The following is a 13,163-nucleotide window of genomic DNA, read 5'->3' as shown; positions in this document are numbered from 1 at the left end:
ATATTAACTAAAAATGGCATTCTGTTCGTATTGTTTTTAGTTTCACAAATTCCTCAGTAAATCCACCAAAATGTCACTGTGGCGTTGAGTGTGTTTAGCTCATTGGAGAGCGAGCTTCCGCAGCTAGTGGGCTCAGGACAATGACTTCTGTTTTGTTTGATCACCCGTTTTACTGTAACGTGACAGGCACTGTTTGGAAACAACTAAGGTATTTACAAAATGTTCCCGTGTAAATAACTAATTTTAACAATGTATATACAGGTATATTCGGCTTATAGTCGAGTGTGGCTAATATACTGTATGTAAAAATGTTTTTTCTTCTAAACTTTAGTGGGTGCTGCTTATATACTGGTGCACTCTATAGTCCAAAAAATACAGTACAATGTGGTAAAAAAAAAAAGCTGCATTTTCCTTTACACTTTCTCGTTTACTCAAAATCATTAAAAAAAGAAAACAATATGTAATCAAATACATTTTGGGAATAACCGCCTTTCATCAATAATCTTAATACTTTAGTGTCTAAAGAAAACCAACATGACCTGAGCTATGGAAAGTTGATTATTCTGCTCACTGTGACGCTGGCATGGAAACAGGAGTTCAGAACAGTCAGAGAGCGATTTTTCTGTCCCATCAAAAAGCTAAAATGCCCCTCCTGCTTGTACATGGAGAATATTATAAGTGTGCAAGAAGGGAAGATTTGGCCGGTGTTGTGATTGCATCGCTTCCTTTCTGCGAGGCCTCGTGATTCCAATCAGGAGATCTAAGCAAAAAAGGCCAAGCCCCGTGCACACATGGGACGGAATAACGCCTAGCAATTTGGCTCTTGGAGTGCACTCTCCAGCTATAGCATGTGATCTGATCAGGGATTGTGTACATTCTTGCTGTAAGTGCTCCTTGGCACCATTAAACAACATGAGGGAAAAAATAACATATCCATATATCATCAAGGAAAGACACCCTCGAGGACATGTGATGACGACCATTTTGGTGTCGGCGCCGTCCTCTATTAAAAGGGGTTTTGGAAGTGATTGCACATGAAAACATATGATCTTCTGTTACATTGATTGAGGGAAAGTTGCCGTTGTCATGTCTGACAGTTAGCTGTTTTGGTGTATGCTAACTGCAGTCTTCCTTGCACAGTTGGTCGTAACTCAGCCCTGGCTGGCTGAGGGCAGGGCAGAGGGAGGGAGGCGGGGGTTGTGTAGGCCCGGTTAAAATGGCAGCGTGACCAACTATGTGTGGAATCTCAACCATCCTTCATCCTCTCTGCCAAGGAATTGAGAGCCAGGTCTGCAGAGGCTACGCAGGGCTAAGGGATAACACTGGAAGTTTGGTTTGCTGGACACAAGTTGCATCTTAGTGAAACCAAATTCAGAATTTCACACACAGACTGAACAGAGGAGACACCATGGGAACCATCACTAGTTCCATTAGAAACAATCATTGTGGTTTTTTCACTAAAAGTTTTCATTAATGACTGAAAAGAACTGCATTGAGTTTGATGTGTGATGAACCTTACCCGATCCAGGGGTTAACAGTGGACCTTGTAGCTCCAGATCGTCCTCCTCCGCCTCCTCTAACTTTTTCTTCTTCTTTTTGGGATCGCGTGGTTTGCGCAATAAAGATGTCTCCTCTGGATGGCGAATATCTGGAGAGAGAAAGGAAGTAACACCTTTAATTGGTCGTCAATATTTGAGGCAACAGCAGGATTTATACAACTTCTTCTGTTAGAAGTTTTCCTATCATTCACAATCCCTATGTGAGACAAGAACACATGTTTTTCTCTTTATAATATAAGGCAATTAATAAAACGCTGATTTCGAATTTCGATAATGGCTTCTCACGATCATGAAAATATAATAATAAAGAAAAATTATTAATTGGCCGTGCAACGTGCATGCAAATTCCAGAGCTTGTAACGGTGGAACGGATGAGGCGCGAATGAGTGGGGGAAAAAGTATGTCTACTAGAAGTTTGGGATCTTACTATGGTTGCTACTTATTATTTGACACAACGCTAGTATGCCTAATCAATAATAACTAAACTCAACAAAAAATAAGGCATATGATTTCCGCATTGACGTAACAGCGGACAAAGTCACAGAATTGGACACTATAACGAAATCCGCTGTTAAATACAGAATATCACGGAAATTGACATAAATGTGAGTGAATGGTTGTCATTGTGAGGAGAAGAAACATTTGTTTGGGAAAACAATGTGTTCGGGACCACTCATTCATCCCCTAAACAAGTAACCGCCCTGTCCTTAAGAATGTCGAGGCGGTCACCTGAAACAGCGACTAAGCTGCAAAGCTAAAACTAGCCAGAACAATCCATACACCCACAGCACATCTCAACTGCTTGTGTTGTTGTGAACGACATCATCAATGGAAGATCAACTTGCAAACACGACAGTAGTCGCCATTTAAGAGGCGCTCTCTCCCCTTTTCTTTAAAGTTAAAAGTTAAAGTCCCAACAATAGTCACACACACTGGGTGTGGTGAAGTTATCCTCTGCATTTAACCCATCCCCATGTTCATCCCCTGGGAGGTGAGGGGAGCAGTGAGCAGCAGCGGTGGCCACGCTCGCGAATAATTTGGTGACTTAACCCCCAATTCCAACCCTTGATGCTGAGTGCCAAGCAGGGAGGCAATGGGTCCCATTTTATAGTCTTTGGTATGACTCGGCCGGTTTGACAGCCTCGAGTCGCCTCCACATGTCAAGCTGAGGACAGCAGCACACTTCCTCCCAATAATCGCATGGTGCGCCACATCCGATCTGACTGCGGACTTAAAGCACTTATTGATACATTTACACAACTAATGTGCTTTGACCTAAAATACTGGTCAAAATTATCCTAAGATTTATTCCACCAATAAATGTGAGAGATTTTGCATTTGATGGACAAATATTTTATAAAATTGTATTTGACACAAAAAGCTCTACCACCTCTATGGTGGTAAAATAAGTGTAAAGGGTAGACAATTGATTTTATTGTTATTTATATTGCTATTGTTCTTTAAATGTATTGTTATTACTATTATTTTACTTGTTGTGGTTTTTTCGTTACCAATGTATATCCTTTAACTATATTTAAGGTTGAGTTTTGGTGGTACAATACATACTCATGTTTTCAAATGAATGAATAATCGCGTAATTATTCGTGATTAAAATATCAATCAAAAATAATTGTGATTATTATTTTTGCCATACTCATCCAGCCCTAAGGCAAGTACGAGGTGGCTAACAAAGCAGCTAATGGGAGTAATCTATTGCGCCCATAAAGCTCTCTAAAATAATATCCGAAAAAAGCCAACAATACTCCATTTACATGTCGTGACCTAAACGTCAACCTAGTATTAGCGATGTTGTTATTATAATCACTAATGCAGAAGAACTACTTTTAGCGGTGCCATGATCACAGAGCTGTAACTAGCTTATGCTGCCAGATTGACATATTGAGCAGGTGCTGTTGCTGCATCCCCTCTAAAGAGTTATTTGTAGACTATAAATCATGCCGCTCACCTGGATATTAGAAGGATGTGGCCGTAAACCATTCTACTTATACCCAAAGATGGTGAGAAAGACACAAAAAGAAGCTTGTTTGTGGCACTTTTGTCTTAAACCTGCCTGAGGATTACTAATTATTCATCTAAACAAGAAGATAAACATTCAATCAGTCGTCATTCAAGTGAAAGCAGACATTGTACAGTAAGTGTTCGTTTTATTATGGTCGTAGTGTGTATTTTTTGTTAAGAATTTTGCAATAGTGCTACTTAATGCATCTGCTTATCACACAACATCCAAACCTTGTAGCTCATCATTCTTATATTCAGGCTCAAAAATATAAGGTTCTAGATTATCATTTGTCCTAAAGTAGTCTCATGAAGTCAGTCATTATTAGCAATAGTTGTTGTTGTTGTTGTTGTTGAAGGAAAAGGCCAACATTGTAATGTTTCTGTGAAATGAATACGCTACTGTATGCTTAAAATGAGCAAAATAGGTAAATATTACATGTTGGTAATATGCCTGTTTCTACATTACTTTTAGTGTGTATATAAAACATTGATGGAGGTTTTTGAATGTTTTTAGAGCGATTTTCTGCGGAATAGAGAGAATTCCATTACCTCCATCGTTTTGCTAGCGATTATGTATGAATTTAGAATGCATAAAAAGGAGAAAAACGTGTGTTCTTGACTTACATAAGGATTGTGAATGATTGACAATTTTTTTTTAAACAGTGCAGTTCCCCTTTAAAGGGGAACATTATCACCAGACATATGTAAGCGTCAATATATACCTTGATGTTGCATAAAAAAGACCATATATTTTTTTAACCGATTTCCGAACTCTAAATGGGTGAATTTTGGCGAATTAAACGCCTTTCTATTATTCGCTCTCGGAGCGATCGGGAAGCAATCCGCCATTTTCTCACTTTCGTCGGTGTGTTGTCGGAGGGTGTAACAACACGAACAGGGACGGATTCAAGTTGCACCAGTGGCCCAAAGATGCGAAAGTGGCAAGAAATTGGACGAAATTTGTTCAAAATACGAGGCTGTGGGGAAAGCCGACGAAATGGTCAGTCGTTTGTTCCGCACACTTTACCGACGAAAGCTATGCTACGACAGAGATGGCAAGAATGTGTGGATATCCTGCGACACTCAAAGCAGATTCTGACACCAACTCCAAAACTCGACAGATCAGCTTTCAGGAAAAGAGAGCGGATGAGGGTATGTCTACAGAATATATTAATTGATGAAAACTTTATTCATTACTCGCGGTTTTACGTAAATTATTATACATAAACTGTGTTTACCAGTAATTTAGCTTAAAAACTTTTTTTTTTTTCAATCATTCGAGTACATTCGGTAGGCTTGTGTAATGCAGTATTTTGTGTCTATTTAGGTATGGTTAACCTGAGTGCTGAAATCGTGGAAAAATATATGTTCTTAGTGCGCCTGAAATGGGCTGTCTGCACTCTCAAAGTGCATGTTGTTGCCAAATGTATTTCATATGCTGTAAACCTAGTTCATAGTTGTTAGTTTCCTTTAATGCCAAACAAACACATACCAATCGTTGGTTAGAAGGCGATCGCCGAATTCGTCCTCGCTTTCTCCCGTGTCGCTGGCTGTCGTGTCGTTTTCGTCGGTTTCGCTTGCATACGGTTCAAACCGATATGGCTCAATAGCTTCAGTTTCTTCTTCAATTTCGTTTTCGCTACCTGCCTCCACACTACAACCATCCATTTCAATACATGCGTAATCTGTTGAATCGCTTAAGCCGCTGAAATCCGAGTCTGAATCCGAGCTAATGTCGCTATATTTTGCTGTTCTATGCGCCATGTTTGTTTGTGTTGGCATCACTGTGTGACGTCACAGGAAAATGGACGGGTGTATATAACGATGGTTAAAATCAGGCACTTTGAAGCTTTTTTTAGGGATATTGCGTGATGGGTAAAATTTTGAAAAAAACTTCGAAACATAAAATAAGCCACTTGGAACTGATTTTTAATGGTTTTAACCCTTCTGAAATTGTGATAATGTTCCCCTTTAAAGACTTGGCTATTACGGTACTATTTCACATTGATCAACTCATTATTAAAGTGTCATTAAAGCATTTTGCTGAAAATCTTTCATTAAAAAAAAAAAAGTATGGATTTCAAATTAAGAGCGTGTACAAAAAAATGCTAAGATGTCACAATGGTGAGAGTCAGCATAGATAAGGTAAGAAATGCAGACAGCTGTGCACATGAGCGGTGGAAAAATCGCAAATCCCCTTTCTCAGGGCGCCCACAAATCTTACTTCGAGTTGTAATCCTCGACTGAGACAGGCCAGACACAGACTCAACCCCCCTTTCAGTCCTCTCTCACACACACACACACACACACACACACACACACACACACACACACACACGCACACACACGCACACACTATTAGGTTGCTGCTGAACAGTAGAACTTTAAACATAACTGTGTGTGTGTGCGCATGTGCGTGTGCTTCAAGGAGAGTCATGTTCACAACGTGAAATAATGACTAAAACAGAGCAGCTTATTTTTCCGAGGCCGGGGATCATCACTCTGCAACAGAACGATGGTGATGGTGTTGGTGAGGCAGTGAGGGGGGGCTCCAAATGTGTCAGGACAAGAGTACATGTGGCAAGTTGTGGACCACATCTGGATCCTCGCATGGAATGAGTTCCATTTGAATTAGGACCCAAGCTGACATTTGAGAGCCGTATTTGTTCAGACACAAAAATGGCTTCTTTTTTTTTTATTATTATTATGATAATGTGACTGATGGAGGTTGTTTAGGGAAGCATGAGCAGAGGGAGAACATCTTAGTAGGAAAGGCTTGTTTGCTTTGTGTAACTACAGCAAAAGCATTCCAGGAGTATTAAAAACGAGCAGATGGGAGTTCACTCACTCTCACTCCCTCCTTCCATTCTGGTCGCTGTAGCGTTAAAGCACAATCCCTGTGCCCTTATACAGCCATGTGAGGTGCAGGCGTGCTGCCCGGCTTCTGTCACACTGAGCAAGGGGTCCAAAACACACGCACGCATTTGCACAAGCGTCTGTCAGACTATGTGCGAGTGTGGCTGCTGGAGAGCCACGTGGCGTTTAACGTACTATTAAGCAATAATTATGGGGGCAAATGCATATACTTTCTTATTTTCTTTTACCACAAATCAGATAATGGATACCTGACTTGTCAACAAGTAAACGATTCAATTTGACTTTTAACATTGAAGTCCCAAAGGTTGTTGATTTGGTGGACAAATGCGCAGACTTTCTGCTGTTAGCTCAGTGAGCATCTAAAAGTGTCAACTTGCAAAGTTATTTTTAAACTTTAAAAGAGTAAAATAAAATGTATAAAGTTCATTTGTTACCCAAAACACTGCCAGTAAAGGTTGAAGGATTTTACACGTTGTGACCCCGACACAGAGTAATTACATTGTAAAGACTTCCTATGGAAAACGTTATGAGTGCACGTTAAATATCTGACAGATAATTATCCGATAACATAAAAAAAGAGATTGGCGTTTTATAGACAAATGCAAAATTAGCAACAACAAAAAAAAGTTAGCAAGCTAAAGTTAGCATACAAATTTAACAAATATGTCCGTTAATGGCTTTTTTGCCGATATCCGATATTGTCCAACTCTTAATTACCGATTTCGATATCAACCGATAGCGATATATACAGTCGTGGAATTAACACATTATTATGCCTAATTTTGTTGTGATGCCCCGCTGGATGCATTAAACAATGTAACAAAGGTTTTCCAAAATAAATCAACTCAAGTTATGGAAAAAAAAATGCCAACATGGCACTGCCATATTTATTATTGAAGTCACAAAGTGCATTCTTTTTTTTAACATGCCTCAAAACAGCAGCTTGGAATTTGGGACATGCTCTCCCTGAGAGAGCATGAGGAGGTTGAGGTGGGCGGGGTAGGGGGTAGCGGGGGGTGTATATTGTAGCTGCAAGGGGTTCTGGGTATCTGTTCTGTTGTGTTTATGTTGTGTTACGGTGCGAATGTTCTCCCGAAATGTGTTTGTCATTCTTGTTTGGTGTGGGTTCAGTGTGGCGCATATTTGTAACAGTGTTAAAGTTGTTTATACGACCACCCTCAGTGTGACCTGTATGGCTGTTGAGCAAGTATGCGTTGCATTTACTTGTGTGTGTGAAGAGCCGTAGATATTATGTGACTGGGCCGGCATTTTAAAGTCATACATTTTAGTTTTTGAAACCGATACCGATAATTTTGAAACTGATAATTTCCGATATTACATTTTAAAGCATTTATCGGCCGATAATATCGGCAGTCCGATATTATCGGACATCTCTAGAGATTACCAATACTGTGCTGTAGGTGGGTTTAAGTGAGCAAATCAAGCTACCTCTAAGGAGTAGGGATGGGTACCGAATCGGGCACTTTTTTGGCACCGACGGAATCACGCCATTCCTGCCAGGCACCGATTCATATAAAATTGAATGGTGCCATCTTACGGTACCTGGGTTGCGTGTGACGTCACGCCCAGTTGCCAACGCACTTTGGCATTTGGCAAACACTACAGCAGCACTCAGAGCAGACTCAGACAAACTAACTCAAGGTAATGTTGCAACAACTAATGTGTAATAAGTACAATACCTATACTATTAAGACTTTTTACAGCGCAACAAAAGACTAAACAGCAAATACTGAACTGACTAGCCGACACACCATTAACTATACACATGTCTTGGACTTGCAACTGTAATTGAAGACTCAAAAATGTTATAATACAACAAGATATAAACAACTGGACAGCATTATAAGCAATTTTTTAAATATTGCAATAAAAAATAAATGTACCGTATTGGCTAAAATGTGAATGGTACCTATCCCTAATTAGGAGTTACTATATGTGATCGATGCGGTCTATCTCACTCCTGGATGATCGGTGTCTGCTTGAAGAAAGAAATATTGTACATCCCTCAAAAAAAAATTATAGTAACCTCTATAAATGCAGTTAAATAATTGGACCTTATGTTTTATGAGCACTTCTAAGAACATTGTTCCAATGAGAAAAGGTGCAGCTAATGTTTTATGGTGGCTCTAGAAATAACGGACAAAGTACATTCTCTCAAGTCTTCTTTTTACCACAGCCTCACCATCACGGATGAAATGAGGCCATGTTGTGGAATCTAGGAAACAGTCAGACCAAATGCCAACAGAAGCATGAATTATCAGGCACAGGAACAATGCACACAGACAGATGACAAAACAAGACACATTTATTGCTGACATACTTGGTAGCTTTTTTTAATTATATGTGCAGATTTTTTAACGATCTGGTGGGAAAAAGTTTGTCAAAGACTTGCGGCCTGAGTGCGGATGAAGGCTTACGAAAAAAATGTGGTCCTTAAGCAGAATTGACACCTTCTGAATAAAAGTCAATGATTCACTGCAGCGAACAAGACCAGCAGTACAACAGTAAATCATGGGTGTCCAACGTACGGCCAGTGGGCCGGATCTGGCCCGTGAAGAGGTTTAATTTGACCCGTGAGATGAGTTTGATATGTGCTGCAATTTTTCATGAAATAAACTGCTGTTCTAAATAAATTCACTGGATGTCGCAATAGCAATTCTGTTAGGCAAGCAAACGGTTTATAGCGGGCTAAGCAAGTAAGCCAAGCATGAGGTACACAGTAGGGATGTCCCGATCCAGGTTTTTGCACTTCCGATCCGATATATATATCCGAGCATGTATTAAAGTTTAAAGTTATTTAGCCTACTTAGTTGTCAGAATCATGTTGAAAAGGGTTTTAGTACTCTTGATAACAACTAGCCAGCTGAATTAGGGGAGTTTGAATAATACACAATGGTTGGTAACAAGAAACTGACCTGTTTATTCAAGGATAAACACAAAATAGACAAAATTATACATGACACACAGAAATGGCATCATTGAACTAGGGCTGGGCGATATGGCCTTTTTTTAATATTGCGATATTTTAAGGCCATATTGCGATACACAATATGTATCTCGATATTTTGCGCTAGCCTTGAATGAACACTTGATGCATATAATCACAGCAGTATGATGATTCTATGTGTTTTGATTGATTGATTGAGACTTTTATTAGTAGGTTGCAAAGTGAAGTACATATTCCGTACAATTGACCACTAAATGGTAACACCCCAATAAGTTTTTCAACTTGTTTATTAAATTGATTCATGATACAGATATATACTATCAGATATATACTATCATCATAATACAGTCATCACACAAGACAATCATATTGAATTATTTACATTATTTATAATCCAGGGTGTGGAGGGGGGCGCCGGATGTAAGTGTCAAAAAGACAGCCAAAAGAGTTTGATATGAGAATAAATCTAAAGTTAAAATATAGGGTAGAAATGCACCCATTTGCAGGAAATGTAGTCTTGATTTTCAAAATTTTCTTTCAAGGCTTGCATGTCTACATTAAAACATTCTTCTTCATACTGCATTAATATATGCTACTTTTAAACTTTCATGCTGAGGAGGAAATCACAACTAAAAAAATCACTAATTTTTTCATACGGTGTTGATGTGGACATTTTTGCCTCGGCATTTTGATGGTGTGGGCGTGTGGCACCGAATGGAGATAAGCGTCTCGACAGACGTCACAATATTTGAACAATGATGACAAAAACTGCTTTCTCTGTCGTGTCCGTGTGTCGAAAATTGTTATGCGCTTATTTTTTTATTTGATTTTGTGCGTGGCATAGATTTGCTATGCGCAGAGGACGCTTAAACAGTGCGCAATTGCACAGGCGAACACCTTAGAGGGAGCGTTGCTCGCACGACTGCACTAGCATCACAGCTAACGTTAGCCATGCTGCTACCTCTCTGCTGGGAGAGGGCGTATACATATGTGACGTATGACGTGACAGTATGTGACGTGTGTAAGAAGGTGCACTTGCTGTCTGTGAGAGGGAGACACAGGAAAGAGTGACAAGAGCCTGTCGTGTACTGCCAGCAGCTAAAAGCAACTGCGTGAGAATTCACAGACCTGTGGATGTGTTGTAGGTGTGGTGGAAAATGCGGAACGGAGCTTAGGGAGCAGCAGAAAAGTGGAATGTATTATTTAAATCGGTGCGTTGGAAAACACGGACCGGAGTTTTTTTTTTTAACTGGATCTGGATCGGCATTTTCCCATGCCTTGCCGATACGCAATTTTTTGCAAATATCGGCAGCCGATCCGATCCAATTATCGGATCGGGACATTACTAGTACACAGTGGCTGCGGCTCCGCCCCCTCGACATAAATGAAACGTGAAACCTGCCGTTTTACATCCTCTGCTTTGAACACATTGCGCTTTGGCAACCTCATTGCACCAAAATGTCTCTGTCGAAAAAGAGAAAAGTGGACACAGAGTGTAACTCAACCCTCTTGAATGGGGTACGTGTACATCAGGGCCATTCATTTTTTGTTTTGATTGGAAAAATAAATACACATAAAAATAAACTTTTCCCGTTTTTTTGGTTTGATAAAAATATATATATATTTATTATCCAAATTTAGTAATGTGTTTGAAAATTGAAAATGGGAATTTAAACAATGAGTGGAAAACTCTTCTCTATTCCTGTGGATTGCACATGCGCTTGCACAACTTTGCCACTACAGGGGGGCCGGGGGCCCACTCGAATATTAACACCGAGTTAGTAATTTTACTCTTGATTTTATTCGTATTCAATAATTATACTACTTACACTAAACTTACAGTTTAACAGGCTTAAACCTTGTTGAATAATATGAAAGCATGTATTAACCACAAAGATTGTTATCAAGGCTAAAATCAGCCTAAATACAAAATAATCCATCCATCCATCCATTTTCTACCGCTTGTCTCGTTCGGGATCGCGGGGGGTGCTGGAGCCAAACTCAGCTGCATATGGGCGGAAGGCGATATCCCTAAAAAAAGCTTCAAAGTGCCTGATTTTAACCACCCGTCCATTTACCTGTGACGTCACATAGTGAAGCCAACACAAACAAACATGGCGGAAAGAACAGCAAGCTATAGCGACATTAGCTCGGATTCAGACTCGGATTTCAGCGGCTTAAGCGATTCAACAGATTACGCATGTATTGAAACGGATGGTTGTAGTGTAGAGGCAGGTAGCGAAAACGAAATTGAAGAAGAAACTGAAGCTATTGAGCCATATCGGTTTGAACCGTATGCAAGCGAAAACGACGAAAACGACACGACAGCCAGCGACACGGGAGAAAGCGAGGACGAATTCGGCGATTGCCTTCTAACCAACGATTGGTATGTGTTTGTTTGGCATTAAAGGAAACTAACAACTATGAACTAGGTTTACAGCATATGAAATACATTTGGCAACAACATGCACTTTGAGAGTGCAGACAGCCCAATTTTCATCAATTAATATATTCTGTAGACATACCCTCATGTCAGCAGGCCAGGGAAGCTAAGGTCAATATTCTCCGGCAGATTCAACGGGGGTCTGGCGGCAGATTTCTTTGACTTTATCGTTGGAAATGCATCTGCTTTGAGTGTCGCAGGATATCCACACATTCTTGCCATCTCTGTCGTAGCATAGCTTTCGTCGGTAAAGTGTGCGGAACAAACGTCCAATTTCTTGCCACTTTCGCATCTTTGGGCCACTGGTGCAACTTAAATCCGTCCCTGTTCCTGTTGTTACACCCTCCGACAACACACCGACGAGGCATGATGTCTCCAAGGTACGGAAAACAGTTGAAAAAACGAAAAATAACAGAGCTGATTTGACTCGGTGTTTGAGAAAATGGCGGATTGCTTCCCGATGCGACGTCACGTTGTGACGTCATCGCTCCGAGAGAGAATATTAGAAAGGCGTTTAATTCGCCAAAAAATACCCATTTAGAGTTCGGAAATCGGTTAAAAAAATATATGGTCTTTTTTGGTATATATTGACGCTTACATAGGTCTGGTGATAATGTTCCCCTTTAATCTATGTTGCCAAAGATTCTGTTGGGTTGGAATTTGTAATTTATTGTGAGTAATTTCTAGGGATGTAACGATTAATCTCGCGATTAATGATAAACTGTGGCAAAACTCCTGATGGTTAGTATTACCATCCATCCATCCATTTTCTACCGCTTGTCCCTTTCGGGGTCGCGGGGGGTGCTGGAGCCTATCTCAGCTACATTCGGGCGGAAGGCGGGGTACACCCTGGACAAGTCGCCACCTCATCGCAGGGCCAACACAGATAGACAGACAACATCCACACACTAGGGCCAATTTAGTGTTGCCAATCAGCCTATCCCCAGGTGCATGTCTTTGGAGGCGGGAGGAAGGAACCCATGCAGTCACGGGGAGAACATGCAAACTCCACACAGAAAGATCCCGAGCCCGGGATTGAACTCAGGACCTTCGTATTGTGAGGCACGTGCACTAACCCCTGTTCCACCATGCTGCCTCGTTTTACCATTTTAGATTAAAATGTTTGAAAAACCGCAAATCGATAAACTCACAGACTCGTGATACTGCTCGTTTACAGAGAAGAACGCTAGCGCTGTTAATTGCTAGCTAACAGCTAGCTAAAGGCTAGCTAACAGCTGGCGCTGCTAATCACTTGCTGTCAACTAGCGCACTAACTGCTAGCTAGCTTAAATGCTAA

General features: G+C 40.5%; 1 protein-coding gene across 4 annotated transcripts in view; it reads right to left on the bottom strand.

The window, feature by feature from the left end:
* Window positions 1-13,163, bottom strand: part of fermt2 (FERM domain containing kindlin 2) — a 93,712-nt gene that overhangs the window by 36,078 nt on the left and 44,471 nt on the right. For all 4 annotated transcript variants that reach the window (XM_061968165.2, XM_061968166.2, XM_061968167.2 and 1 more), the window contains exon 4: window positions 1,520-1,648. In XM_061968165.2, the coding sequence (XP_061824149.1) occupies window positions 1,520-1,648 (129 nt within the window). The remainder of the gene's footprint in view (window positions 1-1,519; window positions 1,649-13,163) is intronic.

This window comes from Nerophis lumbriciformis, linkage group LG08, assembly GCF_033978685.3.
Source record: "Nerophis lumbriciformis linkage group LG08, RoL_Nlum_v2.1, whole genome shotgun sequence".
NCBI classification, from domain to species: domain Eukaryota; kingdom Metazoa; phylum Chordata; class Actinopteri; order Syngnathiformes; family Syngnathidae; genus Nerophis; species Nerophis lumbriciformis.
Note: the sequence above shows the minus strand (reverse complement) of the source record. Positions and strands in the feature narration are given on the sequence as shown.